Source organism: Neodiprion pinetum, chromosome 6, assembly GCF_021155775.2.
Source record: "Neodiprion pinetum isolate iyNeoPine1 chromosome 6, iyNeoPine1.2, whole genome shotgun sequence".
NCBI classification, from domain to species: Eukaryota; Metazoa; Arthropoda; class Insecta; order Hymenoptera; family Diprionidae; genus Neodiprion; species Neodiprion pinetum.
In genome coordinates, this window is record NC_060237.1 from 3,232,412 (window position 1) to 3,260,080 (window position 27,669).

General features: G+C 38.8%; 3 protein-coding genes across 15 annotated transcripts in view; 2 read left to right on the forward strand and 1 right to left on the reverse strand.

The window, feature by feature from the left end:
- Window positions 1-14,588, forward strand: part of LOC124221259 (uncharacterized) — a 23,578-nt gene extending 8,990 nt beyond the window's left edge. For 2 of the 9 annotated variants that reach the window (XM_046631060.2, XM_046631064.2), the window contains 12 exons: window positions 3,175-3,456; window positions 3,934-5,303; window positions 5,629-6,152; window positions 8,141-8,385; window positions 8,835-8,862; window positions 9,163-9,303; window positions 9,556-9,785; window positions 10,956-11,070; window positions 11,810-11,944; window positions 12,481-12,587; window positions 12,747-12,977; window positions 13,535-14,588. In XM_046631060.2, coding sequence (XP_046487016.1) covers window positions 3,175-3,456; window positions 3,934-5,303; window positions 5,629-6,152; window positions 8,141-8,385; window positions 8,835-8,862; window positions 9,163-9,303; window positions 9,556-9,785; window positions 10,956-11,070; window positions 11,810-11,944; window positions 12,481-12,587; window positions 12,747-12,977; window positions 13,535-13,748 — 3,622 coding nt within the window. In that variant the 3' untranslated portion in view covers window positions 13,749-14,588. The remainder of the gene's footprint in view (window positions 1-3,174; window positions 3,457-3,933; window positions 5,304-5,628; window positions 6,153-8,140; window positions 8,386-8,834; window positions 8,863-9,162; window positions 9,304-9,555; window positions 9,786-10,955; window positions 11,071-11,809; window positions 11,945-12,480; window positions 12,588-12,746; window positions 12,978-13,534) is intronic. The other 7 variants (XM_046631061.2, XM_046631063.2, XM_046631062.2 and 4 more) reach the window with 7 other exon arrangements.
- Window positions 14,589-14,733: 145 nt separating this feature from the next.
- LOC124221271 (post-GPI attachment to proteins factor 2-like) lies at window positions 14,734-26,276 on the forward strand. Of its 5 annotated transcripts, XR_006883780.2 has the most exons (9): window positions 14,878-15,148; window positions 15,771-16,255; window positions 16,481-16,748; window positions 17,246-17,443; window positions 17,586-17,839; window positions 25,125-25,399; window positions 25,509-25,691; window positions 25,882-26,084; window positions 26,147-26,276. XR_006883780.2 is itself a non-coding variant. In XM_046631105.2 (5 exons), the coding sequence occupies exons 2-5, from the start codon at window positions 16,091-16,093 to the stop codon at window positions 17,616-17,618; spliced, it is 690 nt and encodes a 229-aa protein (XP_046487061.1). In that variant the 5' UTR covers window positions 14,734-15,148; window positions 15,771-16,090; the 3' UTR covers window positions 17,619-17,714. The 5 variants fall into 5 exon arrangements, 3 of the variants coding, with proteins under 3 accessions (XP_046487061.1, XP_046487059.1, XP_046487060.1); XR_006883781.2 differs by lacking the exons at window positions 25,125-25,399; window positions 25,509-25,691; window positions 25,882-26,084; window positions 26,147-26,276 and adding an exon at window positions 24,986-25,071; XM_046631105.2 differs by lacking the exons at window positions 25,125-25,399; window positions 25,509-25,691; window positions 25,882-26,084; window positions 26,147-26,276 and having other exon boundaries at window positions 14,734-15,148; window positions 17,246-17,469; window positions 17,586-17,714.
- LOC138191126 (integrator complex subunit 12) lies at window positions 24,482-26,064 on the reverse strand. Its single transcript, XM_069137095.1, has 3 exons — window positions 25,636-26,064; window positions 25,007-25,310; window positions 24,482-24,627 (listed from the first exon to the last, which is right to left on the reverse strand). The coding sequence occupies exons 1-3, from the start codon at window positions 26,062-26,064 to the stop codon at window positions 24,482-24,484; spliced, it is 879 nt and encodes a 292-aa protein (XP_068993196.1).
- Window positions 26,277-27,669: the final 1,393 nt, after the last annotated feature.

A 27,669-nucleotide genomic window follows, 5' to 3' on the forward strand; every position in this document is an offset into this window, starting at 1 on the left:
GATCCCAACTCCGAAAGTCTGGGGACGCGTCCTTAGTCCAGAAAGCTGCAAGAGATTTTCCAATCCTAAACCTGTTTATTATCTCTATCAATTATCCAGTTGAAAGTCATATCTTTACCAACTGCAGACTAATCCAGCAGCGTGTTGGCTCCTACAAGTATTGCCATCGCAGCTTGTGTGACTGTGAGGAGCCATACGCACATGTGCATACATAATGTATATACATATACCGGGTGTACAATACAGATACGTCCAGACACGTTTGTAAGAGCTTTGCAAAAAAAAAATGCCGACACATGTTCTTACTTGCAAGAGGGAAAGGAGATGCCCTCCGTATAAAATCCCCATGGTCCCGTCGGAAATCGAGATTCATCCAGCGTTGCTGAGACGTAACCTCGGTGAACGCCTACGGCTCACCACTCGCAATCAGCTGGTCGTTAGAAGCGATATAGATCAAGGTCGAGAACTTTTTGGACCCCTGAAAGTATAACCACATGTCTCTTCTACACTTGATCATCTTACGGACATAGATTCGGCACGATGGCATTCACTTTTCACGCTCCCTGCAGCTTCGCTCGGCTAAATATACATATGTATATGCGTTCGCGGTACATGGCATGCGAGCTTTGCAGTTTACTTATGATCCTATGTATTATGTCATTGCGTATGCGGGCACGTATCATACGACAACTATTCAGTAACTGAGAGAGGGGTACATCAGTATTACGCGGACGTGGATCAGTGGTTTTCCTACTGTAAATTTATATAGAATCCTGTACCAATATCACCGAGTGGGGAACGTATCACGATACCGTATGAATTTGCAGTAGGCTTGGCTTTGATTGCAACGGTTTGCAGCGTATTGTGCATTTGTTATATAGTAAATAATCATTACTGATCTTGATATTCACATCGTATTTTGTACCACTAGTAAACGTAATGTAGCTGGTTTTGAGCCATTGTATACTCGCATATCTTTCTTTCCTCAATGTGGTACTCAAAAACGCTGTTCAGTTATATTTTCGTTTTTTGACTATTTCACTCATTTGGAAAATTGTTCATTTAATTTTTAAACCGAACTCAAAGTATTCCCTCATACATCGTATATCCTAAGTGGATAGATGTATACTTTTTAGTGGCGAGATTACAAGTTGATTTTTTTTTAAATCCACTTTTCCAACCGGGATATACCTGTTAACTTGAATTATAAATGATAACGATAATTTTCCAAATGAGAGGAATACTTGAAAAATGAAAATAGTATAACTGATAGTCATTTTAAGTACACAGATATGGTACGCGTGCATACTGTAGGTACACGGTTTCGGAAAGAAAAACAAAGAAAACTGTTGGAAGTATCAAAACGCACGCTGCGTTTATTATTTGTAATACGCTATTCGCGATTTCTTCATAATTTACTGCTATGTACACGACGAGTTTGCAAAAACTGGAATCGATTGATATTAGAAGTTTTGAACGACAGTTTACCTCTCGAATTGTTATGCAATTACGTTTTTGAACTTTTTAAATCTTGTGTTTTGCGAGAATCGGATTTTGTTGGTCAATTTGAAAATTTTCCCAGCATGATCTCGTTGCCGCATGTTTCAGAACGCTGTCTGAATCAGTTATACAGACCATAGTTAGGTATGGAGAATTCGCAGTATTCGCAGTAATGAAACGCGCCATTAATCCTCACCATTAAGGCTGGCCCTCGGCCATCGTGCGTTTCAGGGCTCGTGATGAACTAATGAATACCCGGTAAAACCATGAACGTAAACATCTGCACAATAGATCGGTCTCATAATAAATTAATTCTCTACGTATTTATCGGCTAATTGCAATGTTCGTTTACTGCAAGTATACGGGAGGGATACAGATGTGCGTGATTACAGGTATATGATATCCGTCGTAGGCAGACCGATACGTGGTGTAAAAGTACCAGCACAAAACGCATTAGCAGAATTGATTTCGATATTTATTCTGGAAAGATTTCACCCAAATTCAATTTGATCGGTATATTTTTATTTCTCGCGTAATCCGGTGATCCACTCGTGAGTCGTGCCTTATATACACCAGTGCTAAGAATTCCCGACGGCTTGGAAATAAACTGTATTATAAAGTGCGAGTGGATTTGTTTATTTTTCTGCCAAAATACTGCCGTCGAGTAATAATATCTTTTCAGATTCATCTGCAACGCCTTGACTCGACATTAAATTGGGATTGAAATCGCGACACCGCGCAAGCGCACGAGTCATAAGATGTTCTATCGTCGTGTTAAAAAATTGCATTTCTAGTCATCGGCAACTTCAAATGTTGATCACTGAATGCAGCTGATTTTTTTCAAAGCAAATTTGTAACATTTTTCGAGTCATATGGTGGGAACCCCATATGAATGTATAATTATCTAGTGTATTCTCATATTTTATAATCAGGAGAATTTTGCAAAGACTTACACTTGTAAAATTTTTCGCTTAGACGTGAAAACTCGCTGGGAAACGATTGAGTTTTATCTGTCAATCTATAATTTTTTATCTCGATAAATGCATATCGAAAATCGTCGTAAAATATTATGATAACGACTATAATTATGATCAGTAAAAAGTGGGCTTGGAAAATACCGGAAAAAGAATTTGCTTCAAATCTAGCACGCGTTATACGTTTACTTATTTTATCACGCCGTGCAAAGAAAACTGTGCATGTTTGTTCGATCTTTTACATGCCCACGAAAATAGAGGGCAGCGGCCTTCAGCCTTGCGGTGGTCCGTGACATTCATTTTTATTACCGTGATATTTCACAAGTTTCCGGTAACGTAATTGTCAAATACCGGTGACGTGCGTTCGGCATGATATAGTATTTGCAATTTACGAATAACGTCAGTCGAAATATTACAGTAAAGCTTAAACGCCCGTCGTGGAGGTAAAAGCCCAACTCTAACAATTGCGTCATTGCGATAATGTGCCGTTTAATTATTACCATATGTGAAATGACAGCCTTCCACTGCGTAGTTATAATGATTACTATGCGCATACAGTATATGTGCATTATTGATGTGTAATCATTTCATTTTACCCAAGAATTAAGGTCACTTATCCCTTGTACGCGGATTGTAGAATATATAACACGTATGTCTGTGCTCCTAAAAATAGCATACATACATGTCCCTCGCACTTTAGTTGGGGAACGGAAAAACATCCGCACAAGGAAAAGGAAAAAAGGGTCGCATCGCTGGCCGAGGTAAAATCTGGAGATGCGTCTGCAGCGGCCACCAGCACTCCTCGTTCTTCACCGCTGCCGTGCAGCTCGAGGCGGTCCTCCAGCCTGGAAGTTTGCGAAGAGGCGATAATCGACCCCATCGTCGCTGCCTTAGATGAGATCATTCAAAGTTCCGGCTGCGCCAACGGAGATCCCGATCTAGCACACAGCCCTAGAAAATCCCTGCGGGAGCATAAATCCAGGTGATTAACAATATTATCAATTTTTCAGAACAACGCAAGATCTGTATAAACAAGTATCAACAACTCATCGAAGCTCAACGAGTTCTCGGCTAGAGTTATTTACGCTTATCCTTCTGTCCGTACGTATTATACACATGCATATATACCGAAACATTGATAAAAATTGAATGAAATAATTATACAGGGAATCTCTGGTGAAAAGTTAGACTTAGGCATGTGTTTGCACTGGCGGGTGATCGCGTGGCTCGGAGTCTATCCTTTCATCGGAGATTCTCTGTATATACTGAAACACTGAACTCGGGAAAGCCGTATGCAGTAAGTACGTACATTATTCGATGACACGTCTGAGAAATTTTCATGCATTCAATATTAAGGTAGAGAAAAACAAAGCTAAGGGTTGAGTGGGAAAAAGAAAGTTGCTATTCGATTTGACCAACAAATTGTGTGCTAGGAAACTATATTGTTTACTCGGTGCAGGTACGTTCAAACTCCACCATCGCGTCGAGAGTTTGAATGTGATTGCTGGTCAGGCTCCTGTGACGTTGAATCTCCCCCGTCACTGATAACCGCTGATGCTGAGTCAAGACTATCGAATGCAACTGTCACGGGCTGGTCTGAATCGGGATCCGAGCTCAACCGCGGTTTTTTGGAAACCTGCGCCTGGAGATGCCAGAGGACAGAAATTATGGACGATTCTTCCGACGATAAGGAGAGCAGTTTGAAATACAGCCTGGATAAAGCACTTGTGACGGTGACGCGGGTGGATCCAACTTTACATACGACGGACAGTAGAGACCCGTCACCGTTAACGATAACTAGGACGGACCCGACTCCCGGAACGTATCGTACAGAGCCTGCCTTGGCCCCGATCCAACATTCAGTGGCCGGTTCTGGGACTTCGAGTTGCGAGGATAACGGCTGCGACGTTGTGGAAGATCTAAATGTTGACTTGGAGAAACTGACTCTGAGAACAACATCGAGCAATGAACGACACCCCGTGGAGAAGAAATCGGCTGGAAATTTTCAGCCGTATGACAACGTACCGAAACGAAAATCATCGGTATACCACCAGTTCTTCGATCCCTGTAAACTTGACGGAGGTCGAGATACCTCGGTAAGAAGATCCACGAATTCTTTAAGGGTGCGAAAATACACACGTTCGAATCAAGGCACGAAATGCAATAAATTACTGTCAAGACCGTCAAGGAAACTTGCTGAGCCGTTGATCAGCGACTCTGAGACATTCAGTAATAACTTCTGCAGGACAGAATCGGAAGATTACCTTGCGAGCCTGTCAGCTGGGTCGGGGCAACTCGACATGGATAACGTACGACCTTTTTCTCCCACCCCGATTGGTCATCAGGTTTCTACAGAAAAAAACGATGAAATTTCGACCATTTATAGCAGTGATGACGGTGGTCGGGTGAAGAGTGCACCAGCAGTGATGGCACAAACCGAAACAACATGCAACGTTTCTCCGACGATACCGCAACGTGGCAGTTTTATGTTCGACTCTGCACAGTGTAACGGGACTGATGATTCACACGCGAGGATCGATTTCATCTCAGGAACGACAGAATCTTCGGTTGAATTATTGTCCTTAAATATTTGCGAAACGACCGTAGTGTCGGAGATTGAGGATGTTAATCCGGCGGAGTCGAGAGCGACCCATCGTACGGTAACGCGGTACACAGAGCCAGACGAAACGGTCAAACCACCGCACGATGTGGATCTAACTGAACCTTCCGGACCGTCCTACGTTTCCATCGCAGGTGTGGATATTCCGATGGCAGAAAGTGATCGAGTTCCCGTGATAATCGAACGTCAACAGTCACACAGGGTACTTGGTTAGTATTGAAGTGTTGCACGGCAAAGCATTGCGAAACTGACATCAAATTCGAATTCTTACGTTTTCGTATACGCCGAGTGTACTGTGACCTACGTCATAAGAAAAATGGTGCGCTTTTTCTTGGTTACACTTGGAACGATGATTTCCGTATGTTTTTCTTTCCAGAATTCAGCTGCCTATCCAAAGACAGCCAATTGAATTTTTTTTTTCCGTCATATCGTACACATGTGCCTTACAGGAAAATCACCTGTTTTTCTTTTTTCCAATTTCCATATTTTTTTGATTCTTGATTGACTTATACCTGGTTTCAAACATGCTTGCAGAATCGATGTTGCCGGGGAAGCCTAGCAAGTCGGAAGCAAGCCTTGAAAGCTGCCGGACCACGTACGCAATTATGGGCGCTCGTAGCTTCCAGCTGCAGACACCAACATTTTGCCCCTCCAACCACGAGATACTCGGTGACGTTGCTTTAGCCAACGTCGAGCGAGGGCGTAGCAACGATTGCGAAATATCGCCCCGATCCAGGTCAGTTGAGCGCGCGATGTCCAGCGAGGAAGATAGTTCCGATTCAGAGTGCGCCCGTGACCAGATTGACTGCGAGGATAACGTACAGGTGGTCGTACCACCACGACCATCACCACCATCAAGATCGACATCACCGCCACCTTTGCTATCGCCAATTCGACCGCACCAACCGCCACAGACGGAGGCAGCGTCCTCGCACCCTTGCAATCAAAATGTCATTTCCGCATTTGCTTTCCAAGAGCCACCACCGCCACCATACAGGGATAGAACAGAGAATAGAGTTGCCGAAGAATCGGTGGAAAATCGTAAACATCGACTTAAGGTTCGTAACGATGAGTACAAGTTTCATAGATCTGATATACGTGATAGAATAATATGTACGTAATATTTTTCATCACAACACCGTCATTCTGTACATGGGCGGAAAATAACACTTTCATTGCTTGTGCTTAGCATTTCAGTGCAAGTGTATGACCTTCGAAATTGGATAAAATTATCTACTGACATCTGACGCGCGCGAGATCTTTCGGCAACCCTTTTTAAGTTATCAAACCGTTGAGGAACCGCTGCTTATAATTAAAAGTCACGCACACATGTCTTGGCTGTTACAAGTGAGGAGAATCAATGCATAGTTTCATTACATGTTATTTTCGTTCCACACGTCGGCAAACATCAATTAATGATGAGATTTTTTTTGCTGAATTGTTTTTTAAATTAGTTATATTCAAATTACATCACATTATTTCCAATGCAAAGTTTCCGCAACATTATCATGATGAAATCATTACTTTGCTAATATTGAAGCTATAGCTCGGAGTGTTTTTTCACTTATTTGCGCGGGAAATGGAAAAAAATGCCGCGAAAAAAAACTTGTACCGAAAAAAAAATTGAGTAAAATTCTTATGAATGACGATAAAAATCTGCACGACTGTAATAATTTCGAAAAGTGATTATATATATATATATATATGTTGGAAAGGAAAGACGAAAAATAGGTGTTTAAAACGTTTGATTTCCATGGATTTATGATTACGGCGCCCGTGCCTGCGTTAATTCGAGGCATCGTTCCTGATACGCAAAGAAAAGGAGGTCTTATTGTTAACAATGTAAAACAAAATTCATGTGAATATATCTGGTTTTCAGCCTCCTTGCAATATTCCGGATAAATTTGATATGATCGAGGCTGGGTTAAGTTACGTCAGATATGCATATAATTCGCGGATATTTTGTATACCTGTTTTCCGTGTGCTTGTACTGCTTACGTGGTGTGTAATAATATTTACTTTAGATTTGTTTCTACCATAATTTTTCTCGGAATAATTTTCCAACGAAATTCCTTAAGATTCTTTCCGGCATTCCATTTTATATTGAACTAAAATGAGGGATTAATAATAACGCAGATTCGGAATGCGAATTTCCCGATGGCTCGACAAACGTCTACGCTATGTGTAAATATTTTACACTCATGTCCGTTTTATGTATAAGGTATACAGTATATACACACGTATGGTAGAATATGGGGTCTATGAGAACACACAGGAACACCAGCTTAACTTTGTATTCGCGGTACCCTGAACTTGATTGTTCGTTGCACCTTGGAGCACTTTGAAATTTCTCGTATTTCTGCTCTGCTCAACCTCAGGCTTGCTCGTTTTATTTTTTGCTGTGGTACTGCCTTTCAAAAATCATAACAAATCCACCTATTGCGAGCCTGAAGTACCCTCCTGTACATATATCTACATCTATATTTAGATAGCACTCGTTCAAGGCTCGAGCTATACGCGAACGCGTTTAGATAAGCTTCGTGCTTGCCTTTATTGCAGTAGAATTTCACTATTTCGAATGCTTCGGAATTGTATGAGATTCGGGTTTTGTTACCGACGATATTTTTTCAAAGTCTAAAAAAAGACGTGACTCGCAAACGAATGATTATAAAAAATTCTGTGGTCAAGATCATTAGCCGTGCCTGAAACAAAGGGTATAGTTATACAGAGAGGATTCCTTGAGGGTTAACGATGCAAAAAACGTTTCGCCCCTTGGAAAAAAATTTCGTTAGCCGCAGATAGAAATTATACCGTAAACCGTATATAAAACAGATAGAGAATCAATTTTCTGTCTGTTTCTTTACCGTTTTTGGTATATTTTCTGTTCGTTTCTATCCACGTCTAAGGAAATCTTTACTACGGCCATGTACTCATATGAAAAGCTGCGGAGTTGTCAGCATTCTTGCGATTTGGGCCTGCATGGAGTAACTGATCGAATCTAGTTTTTTTCTATGCATTGCTTATGGTACAAATTTGTGATTTTCAGAAAACTGAACGACTGCGTCGTTCGTTATCCGAGGGTGACAATAGCGCTTGCCGAGAGAGCTTCCGATGCCGATGCAGCTGCGGCTGTAGTGCGGCTCAGAGTAGAATACTTGATGTCCCTGGTGGAACTGGGGACACTCTTGAAGCCTGTGAACACCAGCTGAATCTGGGGGCATTTCCTAATTTACCGGATGCGCGTCTGATCGAGCTTGGACTATCGGATCCTCCCTATGGCCATGAACTTTGGTACTGATTGTCATCTATAACATATATACATGTATATGTCGAAAGGTAGCAAAGCATACAGAGCTTACCGTGATGTGGGAGAGTATTCTTTGAATGGTTGCATACATTCAGTATAGCTGTGTAATTTCGGTGAGCTTATATGTACCCCACCAGCCACGCCGCCCAACCTTGTCCATTTTATAATAATACTTAAATCGGTAAAAGCTTATATGATAAATCATCTTTTGTATTATGTATTATGTTTTTGTCATTCTTAATTCAACATGCAGCATCATATCGGTACAACATAACTGTTCCATTATCCGAACTTTGTCTGACTACTGATTTCAAACAACACTTGAATTTCAAAAATAGAGTTTTATGAAATATCAGGAAAGATAAATTTAACGTACGTTAAAAATCGAAAATGAAAAAAATGCAATTAAACATGTCTTCTGTTTCTGTTACAGCGACCGCATAAGCGAGGATGAACTCGAGGTAATGAACGCCGTTATAGTACTTTGGTTATTCTATTTTAAGTCTCCCGCTATGATGTCACGTTAAAAAACAGTTTTTTATATTGTTAAATTCAAATTTTTCTTCATTATCGATCCCACACCGAACCAACCAGCTCCAATTACATGTACCTCGAATTTTTTGAAATTTCATTTCTTTTGACCCCACCGCTGGTGTGCGAGATCAGAGAGCCTGCTTAAGCCCGCTTAAATAGATGGTGTCTAAGTATTTTGGTGCACGTCCCATGAATGTAACAAATTTTTACACTCCATCCGGAACCAGCGAAAATATACGGCGCTTTCGATTGGATTGGGGACGGACAGAGCAACGCTGCCGCGGAGGTTGGCACTCAGTTTACGACAAAGAGACCAGGCTGAGCGCAATCTCGCTACGGAAGTCGGAAGGATGCAACGTGACATTCAGGTGAGGTTGACTCATATACGTACATGACGGTATTCCTATTTACAATAAAGTAACTGGCGTGCATGTGGGCTCGAGTGCGTCTCTTTCACGTATCGTGATTAAAGTGCAACAATGTCATTCGAATACGCGACACGTGTACACCAATATAGGTAAGTGTGTGCAAGACGTGTAGAGGTTTACGCGTGCCATCAACGCCGGCTAATTCATGCAGCAAATGATCCTCTGATTGATTATATTGCCGTTGATCGTCAGGCCCTCGCCCCGCTGTGCGTGGATCGAGAATCCGTAGAGCGAGTCGAGCGAGTCAGACACCAGTTGGAGATGATTTCGCGATGTGCCCTAAGAGTATCTTGCACGGCTGAGCTCCTCGGCGCTACGCATCAGGAGCGTCGAGTTTCCAGGGCAACTCTTCTTGCCGATAGGTACCTACAGGCTTTACGGGCCAGGTGTGACAAACTTGCCGCCGAGCTCGCAGAGACAAAGTGAGAAGAACTTCCCTCATGACTCGTTTAATTTCATTTTCAATTCTGCTCTACGTTGTTCGGCTTCCATTCGCGGTTATACATGTAGACTAACGACGAGCTCTACCTGCGTATAATAAAGTACAATATAGTACTTAGAGATTGCTGCCTTAAACCTCAAATCATGCTATTAGCCTTTAATGAGTAGCGAACAATTTTTCGGAAAAGTTATCGACACGTGCTACAGGCTTTATAAGACAATGTTATTTTGCAGTAGCCAAGGAATATTATACCTAGAATGATTGTACATTGACTCGGCTCGCATACATTCACTATATTTCAAATCTAAGGGCAGAACACAGGGATAAAAAAAATTCATGGCTTCAACAATGAGGTCCGTAGTGAAATAGTCCCATCACCTTCAAATTACCTATGCCGCATGTGAATGATAACCGATTGACGATTACTTCAGATCATGCCGTTATATTTCATTTAACAAAAACCGTATTACGTGTGTTCTGATCATTCGCAGTTAACGTCTATGCTACTGTATATACCTATACTCAAAGTGCAAGATATTTAATGAATTAAAAATCTGTTAACTTCTTTCAATAATATCTCCTCGTTTTCACGATTGTTTTTTGCCAATTTCTTAAAATTTGTTAAATATTCAATAACGTGAGAACTGAAAAGTTGAAACTATAAATTCTTATACATTTTTTAGCGTTTTTAAATCAAAACCCATTTTGCCCATCGAGTGGCACATTCAGCCACAACGATTTTATTAATAACATTTTCTTTAAATTATATTCTTAATTACCCTGAATTACGTCTGTGTATACTGGGAATATATGCGGTGAAAGTGGCCACTGACACTCAAGGAGGAGGTCATTCTTATACAGCGGCAATGCAAGACACGAAATTAACTCGACTCTAGATTCGAGCATTATAGCCGCCTTCCGCAAATACTCCTCGTATACGTATCAAACAATTGTTGGAATTCGGAACCCATCGCAGGGATACGAAGGGGTCTTTTACCACCAGACAATTATTGCATTAATGCAAGGTGTAGTTTATATCCCGCCGAACAACGAAGTAGCCGAACAATCATGAATACAAATTGGTCTCCAGTAATAGTTCGTTTCTCCGTGCGTGGGTACTCGAAATATGTACGTGTCGATAACGTTACAGGCGCATCCTGATTGACAACAACATTGTTGTTGAGGAGAATCCGAGTGAACTCGTCGACGACGGTGTCCCCCGGGTCCGGTATCGCGGGATACCGCCTGCCAGCCGTACGGCAACGGTGCGAAGAACCTTTGTTTTGATCACATAACGTGCAGCCCGCTTATATTCACTTCATTCCTTTCACATTCCAAACGTATACCTACGCCTTTTCCACCATCCTTCGATCGATACTTCGTCGATTCCGAATTTCAAATTTTCCGGTTATTCCAACATAGCATTTTGTGTACCAAGGGAAGAAGCCCGCGGACTTCGGCCTTTGCAGTACGATTCGGGGACGAGTAATGGCCCTTCGCTCGTTGTGCGCACCGTATTTTTTTAAATCTATGGATTTTGCGTTTTTGTTTCCAAATCGGAGGCCATTCGATCTGACAATGAAACATTTTCGTGTAAGATTAATTGTTTCCTCGATAGTTGAAGGAATCACTGAAAATCGGGCGTCCTTCATACGTATAATATATGTATAATGTATATACTTGTACGAAACTTTCATGACTTCGTATTTTTTGTTTTTGTTCAGTTCGGCATATGAACAAATTTCTCTGCTTCTTTCCGTAATATTTTTCAGAGGAAATTTTAGTTTAATTCCGGAAATTTACCGATTTTCTCTGTAATTATCCAAAAATCGTCATTTATTTTAATATTATTATATGAATCATAATTTCTACCTTATTTCCCATTAATCGTTTCATGTTTTCCGAGTGATCCTCGCTTCCTGGCAATTGATTGAAAAGATGGTGAATTAATATATCTTCTTTTTGTGTATTTTAAAAATTTTAATTCGATTTCAAATTTCATAGGTGTCTAGGAGAAGGGCCAGCATCGCAACGATATCTCGACCCGCAACGGTCAATTCCCTGCAAGAGGCATTAACAAAGGCAACGCCTCATCATATAGCGGCGAATCCGACTCGTTGCACTCGGTGCCTACCGATCGTTAGTGCGATTTCCCTAAATTTTAACCGACAAAAATACCGATAAGCTATAGAGAAATCGCATCGAGAAGGTACGCTCCAGTGCAGTGAGTCGAATTTGTTATATTTATAAATTTCATGAATTTACGTTGCTGCCTTGCGTAGATCCGCGAATCGTTTAGACGCATACATATACTCATGTACGATATTGTACATGTATACTACTTTGGTATGTATGTATACCCGAATAAAGTCGATTCTGACCCCCATCCCCCCTAATTTTAGCGGGTCAGAAGTAAGGCTGGCAGCACCAGCATCTAACTTATAGCGCCTATTGAATAACACACGTCGAAATCTTGCGGTCCCGATTTTATGCCCTTTTGGAGACCCGTCAACCTTTGTCCGGAACCTTATTTTTCTTATCCTGCTTATGAATTTTTAAGGATAATTTTAATGGACAAAGTCCAATAAGACACTCTGCACGTGGCACAAAACCAAATTATCTAAGACATTTTTTGTGGTGTCTATAATAATTCATAATGATTGCCAATCATACAGGATAATGCGAGACAGCAGCGTGTCTCTATATCCGGTAGAATGACCTTGAGACGGCCTTCGCTCAGTTACGATACGCAGAGGTGGGACGAGAAATTGGATAGGACAGAGTTAGTATAAAAATATGAATATTATACGAATTTCATATCTTTGCACGTGCTGCGGCTTATGGTCGAACGAAAGGCGGTAGCGAACGCGTTCGACTTTGTAGATATACGAAGATATTACAAACAATTATTATTATATATGAATATTTTCAACGGTTCCAGCAGCAGTTCAAGCAGCGTCGGAGAGCTAAGAGAAATATTCGAGCAGGCCGAGTCAAGGCGCGGATCGAAGGAAGAAAATAACAATTTGATTCGCCGCCAGTTGAACAACTTCAGCGTGGCTGGTTGCGAAAGCGGCGATTCGGATACGTTTATAAGTACCAGAGGGGATTCAACCATTTTTCAAACTCAAGTCAGAGATGAGGAATTACTAACTGAAAACACATCACCGCGGTAATTTCTGATTCGTTATTGCTGTTGTAGTATTAACATTATTCTCATCCAGTTTTCAATATCCCCAATTAAAGTGATGCAGCCGCTCGCGTTACGATCATACCTGCATTGTATAACTTACAGGTATATATAGCTAGGAATTTTTATCAAAACATAATGAATTACCCACCTGTCATAAGCGCAATATACTTATTTGTACAAACACGCGTAGTAAATTATCCATTGCAGTTAGAAGCCTGTAATTTACTTGCTCCTGCGTTATGATGGGTTATTTCATACTTCTAAAAATTACAAAGCATCTTAATTGAAGAAATCCCCCATAACAATTCATGAGTTTAGCCATAATACGGAGTACGAATAATTAAATTAACCCCTAGCGGGTCCTTTTATAATTTTGAAAGATTTACGCACATGCAATTCCGACTTTTATTCGAAAACTTGTATATTTTGTAATGTTGCTTGCCCTACTTTGTCACACATATTTACGTTGTGCATCATACACACATAACATATGCTACACTTCCAAACCTGAATGAACGTATCCCTTTTTGTTACAGCCGAAGAGTGCCTCCAGTCTATGGAATGTTGAGGGATCAAGTTTCTCGGCTGCCTGTATTTTGGTACATTTTGTTTGTTGCAGTATTTTTTTTCGGTTTCTACAGTAACCGGTACGTAACCACGAGATACATGGCGCCTTTGAAGTGGTGGTCGATCGAAGAAATATTCCAAAGATACGGCTACTTTCGGCGCAATCCGCCACCTCCTGTCTGATCCTACTTCTTTTATTGTATTTGTATAATACCGACAATATGGTTCAGTTTAATCCGGTTGATAGACTGGATTGCAACGTGTCCATGACGTGCGTTCTTACACACAGAATTACCGCAAGTGATTCGAGTTATGCGGCTTAGCATATACTTCTATATTATCTACAATATTATTTCGTGCAGTAACATTTATATAAATTACACTAGATTCGTCAGCAATAAAGTATTCTGTCTACGGTATAAAAACCTTTGAGCATCTAGTACCTTCCCTATCTCTTCTCATAAATAGAAGTTAAATTTTGGAATCTCAAATCGCGAATAACTTGAGAACGCTGATAGATACGGCAAAACTAATGAAACTTGGAAGGTTTCCTAAAGGGGAAATTAAATCGGGCAGGTAATTAGGCCGTTATAAAGACTTCCCTGGATTTTTTTATTTTAATATTAATTTAATTCTAATTTTCAAATCTAAAATCGCGAATATCTCGAGAACGGTGATAGATACGGCAAAACTAACGAAATTTGGCAATTACGAATGTTAATGTTATGGAGTAGATCGAGCGCGTGTCGAAAAGAATCCCATTTCGAAATGAATAATTGTTCTAATTTCCTATTATAAACGTATTATTGTAGATAATCTAGTTTGTCTCCTGGAAAATTATAAAATTTATAGTATGCATCACGTATGGATCACATATATTAGTATCGTACATGGACCGCATGTACATATATACTTTTTGGTCTCTGCATCATTATAACATCTGATCTATCATTATTTATCATCCATGTATACATACTTTTCCTGGGTACCTATACTTTAATTAAATCACGTTTTTGCTACGAATTTTGGAAGAAATTGATTCTTATTTTTAATATCTTGAATCGCTGACGATTCGGTAACGTTATAAGTCGGCAAGTACGCACGAGCTAAATATTGACTTGGGCTTACCGTTACGAAGACTGTGTTACTCGGAAGGTTATGGCAACCGACATCATGTCGTGAACGGTAACCCTCTGATGCTCTGCAATGAGTTCCCAACTCTGCCGCTGGAACACCGCAGAGGATGCAAGCGCGCGACGAATTTCGGTTGTCACACCAAAGCCCGTAAGGGTAACTTGTCTTTATAGTCTTCAGTCAACGTGAAGTAGCTTCGGCGTTCGGAGACGCGTCGGTTGCGTTTTGGCGTTTGAAATTGGCGCTGAGAAGCAACCCCCGCGAATATATCGCAATCTCGCGGGGCGTGAGCGGCGGTTGGGGTCGACGTTGTCGACGATGGAGAGGGTCGGAAAAAAGGCTGAGAGAATGCGGAAGGAATAAAAACGACCAAGGAAGAAGAAACACAGATGGCAACTCGATGGGGGTGGTAGTCGTGGCCGTGGTTAACGATAAGTTTCAGTCAGAAGGTAATTAACCCAGTTATTCTCAATACATCACCTTCAAGAGCCGTTCCTCGGAAATTCACTGCCGACGAAACCAGGCGGGCGTAATAAAATTCGGGGGGATTCTAATTCATGAATGCACACGAACTGTTACGGCGTCTCGCGTGTAGTGAAACATCTTCGAATCATTGTTTCAACTCAAAAACTCTGCAGTATCTCGGCATTGCGCATTCCTGTGATCAACATAGTCCTATAAGTATATATATGTACGTGCATTGCTTCGGTTACGTACGTATGTATGATATATGTATGCACAGATGCCTCGTGAGCTAGTTATTAAACGTAGGGTTGGACGATCGTCGATGTAAATTGGATAACATATCCGTAGGATAACATTGGTGTTAAATCCATCGACCACGTTGTAATTACGATACGTAATATCTTCACTGCAGGTATCTCAATTTGAACTCAGATTTGAATCCATGACCTTTGACCCTACCGTTTCTATTAGTTGGATTATATCCACTGGCTATATAAACAGAGGATGGAAAAATTAAGATGTTCAAAGAAAAGGAATTTACAGAATAGTCTATAATTCAATTTGAATTTGATTGAAAAATTATCATTATTTCTATTCTTTTTACAGATAACATTCGGAGGGATGAGACTATCATGCGTGCACCTGTCAAGATTACTTTTGCCAACTGTGATAAATAATAAATAATACTAGACAAAAATTGAATATACCAAAAATCGTGATCAGATAGCGAGATTACTCAGAGTCAGTCATGTATTACTACGTTATTTATTTCACCAACAAATATTTTATCATTTAAAGAAGAGAACGGAGAATACTGACGAAAGTATACATTTTCAACGTTTTCATTGAAAACGCTTTGTTGAAATAGGAGAATATATAGACACAGATTGAAATCATTAATAAATGTTGCGTAAGAAAACTTGATAATGGAGCTCAACAATGTTGGGAGCAACAAAAGCTCCGTTTATTTGGCGGTACGATTCAGAAAATTATGCTTGGCTACCGTGTCGCTACCTCTGATTGCTCTACTGGTCTGTTTCATAACAGCATACATATTTCAGCAGGACGATATTCATGAAACGCATTGCAGAGTAAGTGGACAATTGTATTCATATTTTTTTCACTAATTTAACAAGAAATATGAACAGCTCAAATTGAATGGCCTGTGCATTCTTGTTTGTATCTGCTGAAGAATGCATGATCGATTTACAAAATTAATTCTCTAATTCGTGCTATTACAGGAAAAATAAATTAATTGACTGTGAGAATAATTGTTTACCGTTTTTTTTTTTTTTTTTTGATTTTTTATTTTATAGGTGTATAACATAATACCATCAATTTCGGCAATAACAGGTGTATCGCCTCAAAGATATTTATGGCGGATAAGCATCGCTCTGCACATAGGTCCCAGAATAGTTATCGCTAGCGTCTATCGTTCCTATTACCATAGAATTCTTAAGGCCGTCAATGATCTACCTAGAAAGATTTTGGGATTCAGGCTTCTGAATCTTTGCTACTGGCTAAACCTTGCTGAGGTAGCAGCTCTATGCGGAGTTACTTACATTTCGAACAGAGAAAATTATCGTGAGTATATACATATATATATATATATGAAAAATTATACCAGCAATAGTCTGAATATGTAAACCTTGGCTATACCGAATTTTAATATCCTTCCAAATCCATCAAAGTCTGACACTATTCCTGCCTATAATCATAACAAATTTCATTTCTTTTCACTCACGCTGTGCTAGGCGACGTGTTATGTATATTTTATCATTCTTTATTTGGAAGATATTGATTGATGGATATGTATATTTAAACCCAGGCCTAGCATCAGCACAAACACCACAAAGGAAAACACATTTTACTTTCCTTTTCTCGTATGAGGGTGCGAGCACAAACAAGGCCAGAGCCTTGCCAAAACATACGAAAATATATTTACGAATGTTTATATATATATATTCTACTTTGAACTTGTACTCGAACAACCACATTTTTGTATATGCATATTTTATTTCACATTACTGAATTTGGATTCTACGTCATGAAAGTATAAACTGATGTACTCAATGTTTTAGCCGTTCACGAGAAGATCTTCATAGTCTTCATGTTCAGCTCACTAGCGTACATGTTGGCAGCTGTTAGATTAGGGCGCCTTGTAACGCCGAATGCACCAAGCCTCCAATACAAACAGGCCCTTTTCGTAATCAGCATCCTTAGCACGGTGGGTCTTGTGATTTTCTTCCTGAAACATCGCCTCTTGTGTCACGATATGGGTGCGTACAGTCTGCAAAGTTTTACGGTGCGTGTTGAAATTTTTATTTTATTTCTTTTTACCGAGATACTGAATATGAATTATATACTGTACTTGTGAGTATAGAGTTGTGGATAATCCATTTCGCGTATAACTAATTGCAGCATTCAGCTGGTTTTCCCTGTGCGAGTACGTAATAGCATCGGCAAACATGGGATTTCACGTTACGGTCATCCTGGATTTCCCCAAAGAACATCTTGTCGTTGGACACGGCCTACCCCCTTTGAAGGTGGATTAACCCCTCTGGATTGCATAAGTCCATCGATATTGTCCCAAAGTGCCTACTGCTTCTACCTGTTAACGCTGCGAGTCTGCCTTTGTTAAGTAACATCACGTTCACGTGCGACCTTCTTCAAAGGTAAACAATGCACAAGTTCCGATTATAGACTAGAATCCATCGTAATATCGCTATATATTGTTGTTAGAACGATCGATATACATTGTAAAAAAAGCTCCATCTTTAAATGTCTGCATATTAGTGAAATTTTAAACATTCGGATATAACGATGACGATTGTAGTTGATATTATTCTATTCTAATTCATATAGATATACGAGTGAGCTCTGTTGTTACTTGGCCAATTTTTATTTCTCTTAGCGCAAGATACACCGCTATACACATTTGTTTTATCTACATATTTCCGTTTCGTTTGTGATCTTGATAGTTGGACGTTTATATACCTACTTAGTCACAAACTTTAGATTCATTGAATCTTACAACTTGAAAGTGAAAAGTAAAATATTTCCTTTCACGTCACGTTAGCGAAGTAGACCAAATGTATTAAATGCCATTCGCCATTTCTGTGGCAAGACAGAATTAAGTTATAGACTCATAGCGATCACAGCAGCCACTTAACTTGCGTACATAAACTATGTTGCCAATAAGAGAGTAAATAAAGTTTGAAAAATACAATGAATGATAATATTGCAATTAAAAATACAAATTATTTGACTAAATTAGAATCTAGCGCTTCCAAAGAGTGGCGATGAGCAATGGGCACTTGGCTGGGCAGTTAAAAATACATATAATGGCCTTCCGTTACTTAAACACTACAAAAATAATATACCAATAAATAGTAATAATAATAACAAATTAATAATGTTAGAAGAAAACACTGAAATGCAATGAGAAAAAATGCATTTAGCATTTAAGAAGGAAAACGTATCACGAATACTATACTTACCCCGTTCAATTCGTACGAACAATGAGTTTCTGAAAAGTATTATCGATATAAACGACAGATCGTTACTCGTTAGAGTTAAAATATTATTTATTAATTTATTATTGTAGATAATTGTAGTCAACTGCGCAATAATTTTGAACAATTTTTGCAAGTGTGTTGCATACTAGTCAATTTACTAATAATGTTCTAGTCAAGGTGTTTGGTTTTATTCCCTCAGAACGAAATATCCATTTAAACTTCGAGTAACGTTCAAAACGCATCTTGCACCGTTTTTAGTATTATCTATTTACTCACTTCATTTATTGATGATTTTATACTCATAACGGATTCAGTATTGTAGCAATAATTGGCATAAAGTAAAATTGGACACGGCTGGTTCGTCAAAACGTCACATTATCGTGAAACTAGATATTAAGTAACCAATTCGGCACACGTTTAACTCAATATTCGTACAATCAAGACCAAAATATAACGTCCAAAAATATTTTCTTTCATTAACGGCATGAACTGTTGATAAGAAATAAAGAATACGGAATTGTATTCTTTTTGTTTATCGAAGCTGCAAAAAATTTGTATGTTTTTTCTCCCTATTGGGAAAGATCATTCGTTATGCACCTAATTTACAATTATGCCAATAAAATTTGTAGTAAGGATTTATTATTGTCTACCGTAAAATTATTCGCCTTGTTGTTATGCGATGTTTATTAATTACTTTTACAAAACTGTGAATAATTTTTCCCATCTTCTCGGTAACGATGACATTAAGTATTGAGTATTGTTATTTCAGTAAACTTTCGGAGGCGATACGTATAATTGTTCACAATCGGGCATTGTAATTCGGATTGCAATTTGAATATTAAGGTAAACCGATTTTGAACAGTTTTGGAGCTACGGATCTTCGCAGCGCAGTTACTCCTTCAGTTCTGCTAGTTTGTACATTATAACAATTTGAGCGAGAATTTTTCTTCTAGAACTTAGTTTACATGATATTTCTAGTCCAAACGTAACTGTATACGTAGAAAGCACCGGCAATTTGACCCTTTAGCCAATGAAAGAAAGAAAAAGTTTTCTAGCATCTGTAGATAGGTACGTACGTTAACGTTGACGTATGTACCTGTGCCTAAGTTATACTGATATACATACATGAATTTTGAAAGCGTAAAGTTGCAAGTATCACGTTGCAGCCATATTCTGCAGAGCCTGCCTTTGCTCGTACTTATTATTCATAAGAGCGTATCTAGTTGCTAAAGGGTTTACGATACATCCGTTTTGCACATTTTTACTAAAGAGTGTTATAAGATAGCATGTTTTTATAAAACGTGATTTTCTTCCTCACTCGCCTGACCTCAAAATAGAGACATCTGTACGTAGCCATGTATGTATACGTATACACATTACATAAAAATATAGTAGGGTGTTACAAAGAAAAAAAAAAAAACGTAAAAAGAAAAACGATAATGGAACTCGTTTCATCTAAGATCGAACTGTCAATGGCTAGGCCTCGGCAAAGAATCCCAATACGATAAATGACATCTCTATCAAAAAATTATTCGGAAAACATACCGATTTTCATTTTTATAACACCTTAGGTATAAGACTTTTAGTTTGACGGTATACGTCGGCTTTCGTTAATTAGCACTGTTGTATGTATAGCCTGAACTTTGTAGTTCGATTAAGGAAAAAAAAAAAAGTTGCATACTTCACTTCTCGCGGCTTCTTTGGGAGGATAAAGTACGAGGTATAATCATAGTTTGAATTGGATGAGTATTCAATTTCAATAAGAATTAATAAATACCGAACCTAGTTGAAGTTAAAGAAAAGAAATAAATAATAATTTGGATGTCATTTTCATTCTGTAACTACGTATTCACACAGTTGAGGTGATAATAAGTTTATATGTAATGATTAGGTTGCGGCTTATAATATTCTCCTATTGAAGGAATGTTGAAAAGAAAAAAAATGCACAATTAAAGTCTCTACTTACCAATTTTCTAATGCAATAATGAATCCTCTATTATGCATAATACGTAGTCAAAAGATCATGTGATGGTAACGCTCTTATGATATCATGTCAATTAATATTATTAACGTACATCTTGATTGTTTGGTAATCACGTCAAGTAATCACATGCTAAACATATTATACACTTGTCTCTCTACTCTTTGTACACGTCTGTATTATAAAAAAAAAATCCCATTTTCTCACAGATATTAGCTAACCATTTGTTTCATTTATTTTTTTTATTTTTTTTTTTTTTTTTTGCTAAATTGCTGCAGACATTCGTGACTACAAAGAAAATTTTACAAGATCGAAAATTATTCGAATGCATTGGAGTAACTACAACAACAGACGTGTTGTGATTTTCTGTTTTTTTTTTTTTTTTCACATATTTCAAAATTGTTGACATTTTTTCTACTGATCTTTTTTTTCTAATTTTTGTTCCCAAGAAATCTTTTATGATTTGTGATCTCAGATCGGTATTACCCAATTTGATTGTAAATTCTGTCTCAGTCAGACTGGATAATTGTACCTTGTCGGGATTTTATTGATAAACGAAGTGCATATCATATAATTAATATTTAGACAAAGTATATTCAGTGCACGTTGTAGAATTGTTGACAATTATTAATTGAAATGAAAAATAGTAAATAAAAATGAGAATAAAATGATATAAAATTAAAAGAAAATAAAATAAAAAATAAAGCAAAATGCACTATTACACTATTCATAGATACTTCGTATAATGTATTTGAATTTTCAAAAGCCTTCATCCAGCGAGTCATTTTCTTTTCTCTTATACATGCTAAGAATTACCTTGTGTATATGCACAATCAGCTCCATTATTTATATTCATTACCATATTTCATTTTTCCCTTGCTCTGTATACCGATCTAATTATATCGTGAAATCATTTCATGTTTAATTATTATACGTACCTTTACGTAATTATTGCTTCCACAAGAGAAACGCAGGAAATTAGTTTCGAACGAAAGTAAACTCGTTATATTATGTATATGGGGCACCTACCGCTACTCACTATTCTCTCTGCGTTTGTTAATTTAATATAATGCAATAAAAATTTCCTACAATTGGCACATCTCAAATGATTCATATGTCAGCAGAAATTCGACACTGTTTATTCATACGATTTATAAATTGTAACGAAATGTAGCGCGGAAATTGACTACCCTATGAGAAACAAAGATTTTATTTATCATTCGAGAAACTTTTAACACGTACGGTAAAAACCCGGAAACATCGCTTGATTCTCATTCCACGTAACACGTACGTACAATGTACATATTAACTAATGTGTACTGTTCTCGGAATGCTATCGCAAGTTGTTAATACCTGACGTGATTTTTAGTTGTGTCACGGATATGTTCGAACTCGACTAGTTTCTTGATTTCCCAGTCTGACAATATCGTCCAGTATTGTTATCATAATCGTAGCTGTTATACTCATTGTTCTTGCTATTTTTTACATCGGGAAATACTTATTGCGTAATCACGAGAAATAACTTATTAAATTAAATTGCATTAAAATTATTCATCAGGCTTACAAATATAGCAAACACGTACTCGTAGTTACGGATCACACTTTTGAAATTGTTAGTGTAGAATATAACGAAGAATTTGACTTTAAATACGTATTTAGAAAAATCTGACCAGACGTAAAAGCTTTCCGAATCGTTCTTCTTTGACGTGTGTTTATTGTAAAATTAAAACGGATGAGTAAATTTGCCAAGAACCAATTCATTTCTATATATGACGGATGAACGAGCGTTTGCTGAAAAGAACTGAAAATAGAAAAGACCAAAGTCACGTCAACACAATGCTAATCGTTATATAAAAGCGAATAACACATATCTGTCATAAAATTCGTTTTTATAAATATAAATTTATGATTCAAATGAAAATTAAAAAAAAAAAAAAAAATGAAAAGTATTTTAACAGATATAATCAATTCATTCCGGTTCATTAAATGTGTGGAAATTGATTTGAAAACTCAAGAAACAAATAAAATCGTTGTTACAATTTTGTGAAAATAAATTTTGCACACCTGTGTCGGATCGATTGATTTTACGTGGAGAAATTATGAAATTATTCGGATTAACCGATATGCTAATCAACCGTTGTAAGCAATGATATTCGCGAACATATTCGAACTTAAAGAAATGATTTTTATTATTAATTTAAAAATTCGTGATCTATTATAAAAGACGCTATGCAAATCATTGCATTAATTCAAATAGATAAAAACATGTGCCGTCTTATATTTTTTATACATCAACTGGAATGAAAAAGAAAACAGAAAAATCATCCGGCAGCGTTGTCCCGCGAATACATGTACATTAGTGGTGTGCGATTTTCAGTTTTATACACGGTGCGGTTTAATCTGAAACATCTCTTTCACACTCTGCGTTGTATTTAATTTTATCAATTAATATTATCACAGTTCATTAATTAAGGAAACTGCAATAATTATTTTTCTAAGCGCTACAAAACTATTTTTAAACGTGCTGCGTGTAAACTAAATTTTTTTGTTTGAATATTAATAAATAAATTGGAGGAATCAATATAACACTTTAGGTAATGGTAGTATAGGTATATAACGTGTTTATTATATCCAAACGAAAGTTGTGACAAAAATGAAACCTGTTTTGTTTATTATCGAATTTTTACCCTAGGCGTCGAAGACTCGGGGCTGTAAGTTTACTTGAAAAAATTTAGCAGGTGGATATGATTTAATAAAAATTACGTTCGCCCGAAGCGTGAATATTTTTTTTCTTCCGTTTCTTCTACTTTCTCTCTCTCTCTCTCTCTGGAATATAACAGACGGAGACGGTAGGAACGATGAATCGCAATAAAATGTAAATTCTTTGTAACTCGTTGATTAGTATCTTATATACCTATAATACAATTAAATTAATACAATGGCAATTGCGAAGGGCCCATGATGGAAATTGTAGAACACGTGAGAATTTTGTCAGATATTGACTTTCGCTTGTATATCATTATTGATTAAACGATACGGATCAATGATATACCGAAGCTGCAGACATTGCTGTGTCATAACACCTATATATAATAGTTATAAACATAAACTGCAAACATTACTCATTCAATTCTCCGATCTCTGTCTCAATCTACCCACAATCATCCTTAAATGTACAGTTTACTAATACTTATTTTCAACTTCGTTTCAACTTCAATTCATTCTAACGCTAGTTCAGCTAAATTTACGACACGTTCTCAACAACGCTCGTATAAAATTCAACCGCATGTAAACCCTTTCACTTTCGTTAACCTCGATTGTATTTATACCACCGTTGCGTGCACATATATATATATATGTACCGTTGTATCATGTTATGTGCAAATATTTATGACGTTGAAAAGTTCAACTCACAACTACGAACCAAAGCGTGGACCATTGATACGTTTATAAGTATAGAAATTTCTAAGAGAAATATGTCGATAGTGTTTCAAGCCCGGTTAAAAAAAAAGTAATAATTATATTCGTCTCTTCTGCACATAAATATCGCATGCAAATTAAATTAGTGTAAATTTCACTTGGGTGTTACGCGCGTCATTGTTAACTTGGAACCGACTCTTTTGCGAAGTTGGAGTCCGGATGAGAAAGCCGAAGAGACCGTTGGGGGTTGGCCACTTTTTAAAGATCCTGTCTTGGCAGTGAACGATTGCTCCGATGATTCTGTAAAATGTTTTTTTTTCACACTTCGTTAACTCTCTTTTATACGGAATTCGATTGGTTATCTGTACGCGGTAGAGCAAATTTTTATACCTTCGTTTTCATTTTATCGCTAAATCAACATTTTCGCGGTATAAGATTGAACCGAGGTACTTGGGATAGTGAGATTTGTTATGATATATCGTACTTGTTTGTTTCTTTGCCGATAGCCTACCGATGCTTGGTGTATTTCGCAATGGAAATTGATCTGTAAGCGAAAGAAATAAAAAAGGTTGAAACCATTTGTCGGTTTATGCATACAAGTATACGAGAGGCTGCAGATTGCTAGATCTTGAATTACACGGTATAATATCGTGCACACGTACGGTGCATAAGAAGCAACAAGGATAGTGAGAAGTAAAAAAAAATTAAACGAATAATACAGCATTCAAATTTCAACGCTCGGTATCGCGCGTTAATTATGAATTTAAAGTCCCTCCGGCACTCCGGGAAAATACGGTTGCACAAAACGGGACGTAAAAACATTGAAATTTAGCGAGTCGTAATTTGTCGATTTACGATATCAATTTTGGTTTAAAAAAGGAGAAAAATTTTTCCAATAAAAGATACACAGCAGCGGTTCCAACCAGAAATCGAATCCTCCTGACCGTCAAGCCGTGTTTTTGTTCGCCTGAAGTAATTGACCTGTTCGTCAAAACGAGTATCGACCCTCTCCTCATCGACTTGAAATTTCTTATCTTCAAGCCCTGCAGCGACGATGATCGCCGTGGCCTCCGAAAGCTCGACGCACTTGGCGCAATGCCACACCAACCGCGGGTCATAAATGTCAAGGTCAAGGACTGGCGGCTGATGGCAAAGAGGATGGTAGACATCCTGGCATTCTTGGCACTCCAGGAGAATCAAAGGACCCAGTCTCGCCCCGTTGCAGATCTTTAAACGAACGACAAACTTGTCACTGAGTCGATAATGCCGAAAAATCACGAGAGGCGTGATCAAGTGCATGGATACTCAATTACTTCGTAAGCCCGTCAATATCCTTAATCGCATTTTCAAAATACTTCCCAATCCAAAACCGTTGGTAAACTGAACTGTTTTCAAAATTTTAACACCAACTAATCGATTTCACAGGTTTTTGGAACCCAATCACCGTCACTCTTCGTCTGAACTCATCGCCGTTCCACACAGCGTAACACAATGTAAAGAAAATTTAAATAAAATAAACAAACAAAATGGAAAACTTTACGAAGAACGGAACCTTGCAGAGAGCATCGTCACCGGCACTGGAGCCTTCGTCGGGTATCGAAATCGTCGGTATGTCCATCTTGTCGACGGCGACGAGAACGTTCGTCATGCTAGAGCCAATCTTTGCCGTTACAACTTCCACACTCGGGCTGGAAGCACGCGTTTTAACGTTCCTCCGAAAAGCATGACCCTTCCCGTTCGATCCATCAATATTGATATCCCGTTCGTTGGTATTCTTACACGTCTCTTCCGAAAACAGAGATAACGAATCCCGCCGCATCCTGACTGCCAGGCTCTTGTCCAGACCGTGTTTTTTCACTATCGAGGCGTCCAGCATCTGGCGCAATTTGTCCGCCGAATCCTCGTCCGTCGAATGGAGAAGAGCAAGCGCTGTGAAGAAGTCTTCCTCAGCTTCCGCTGCATTCTCCAGGTCAAAGTACATCGCCTGTGATTTTTAAAAAGGTAATTTTACTTCCGATCTGATAAATTCACACGCTTCGTGTTACTTATTTTCATGTTCACAGGTTGTACCGGTCAATACGTTCAATTTGCGCAATACGTATAATGTACGTGTAATCATTCTTACGTATGTAATACAGTCGGATACGACACCGCGGTGTCACCGCGACCATGCCATGCGTCATGTTCGTTACTTTTATCCATTGCGGTTGTCAGACCAGCGGTTAGAATTGCTTATCGTTAATTTTTACCCATTGTCAATGCACCGTGGATTCAGTGAAAAATGCAATGCAAGAACCTGTGTAGCTATTTCTATCCTCCTCGGCGATTGCGCGGTTTAACTTCTTCGGCGGTCTGAGACCACTGCAGTCCTGAACTTCCTCGACGTCGAGTGAAAGCAAAGGTTCCTGGACCAGACAGACTTCTATCACAAACTGATGGACTGGGTACCCTAGCTGGATAGTCGAATCCACGCGACGCGCCGAGATACGTTACTCCATTGTCCGATTCAACTATTTGTTTGTTTATATTACATCCCTTCAGTCTGGTGGAAAAGTTACGTTAGAGTAATTCCAGCGGGGTAAATTAGCACGAGTGGTGAAATAGGTATATCGCGACTCTTCGCAGCCTTTGTCTCTTGAGCCGAGGAAATTCGGGAGATCCGTAAAGCTCTGCGTCAGGGATTCAACCGAGACAGACTTGACGAATGGGTATTATAACCCATACGTTTCGAATTTTGAAATGCAGAGTCTGCCTTGTTCGGAGGGTCGCAGACTCCCTTCGGTTCAGGGGTCGGTGGAGGTTGGTAAGTGTATTATCCAGCTCGCGTCGTCGCGTCGTGGATATAATATCCAAATAATAATATCTCAAGCAATCCTGGCATACCTTGCCGGGAAGGAATTCGATGAAAATGTGTCGCGATCCTGGGAATTTCAGGTGAGGTCCTTCTCGACCTCGCGTCCTCTCGATGCTTCGGGCTGTCTCCTTATATCTATATCGAATTTGAATATCCCTCATCCTCCTCGGAGCTTGCAGGCGTGATATTTTAATATCTGGGACGTGAGTAAATCTCTGCGCGTGAACGGGGAGATGCCTGTAATGCCTCCTGCGATATTTCTCCAGTTTATACATATACATCTGCGGAATGTTTGACGAGTTTATCTCAACGCGTACAGCACTGCAGATGTGAAAACGTGTACCGAGGACAAGTGTATAGGTATAATCGTTCATCTTTTCTGCACCGTCGTGCCAGATTCTCGATATTCGCAATAAGCCGTCGTTGATCAAAGCTCGAACATGCGATTCTTGACGCTTTGACAAAATCGCGACCCGTCGAGGCTCAAAATACATCCGAATAAAATGACGGAGAACCCCTTATAACTCTCATCGGCCAAACGGAGGTAAAAAAATCGTCGACACTGTACGGCGAACGCGGCACGGAAGCCGATACATGATACATACATGTACACATTACACGGCCCATTTAACTCAGGATTCTACGGGATTGATCCCGCAAATTCTAGGGGAAAACTTCCTGGAAAATTCCGAGTCAAGAGGTTTGCCGACGAGCCCGATGAGCTGCGGTAAA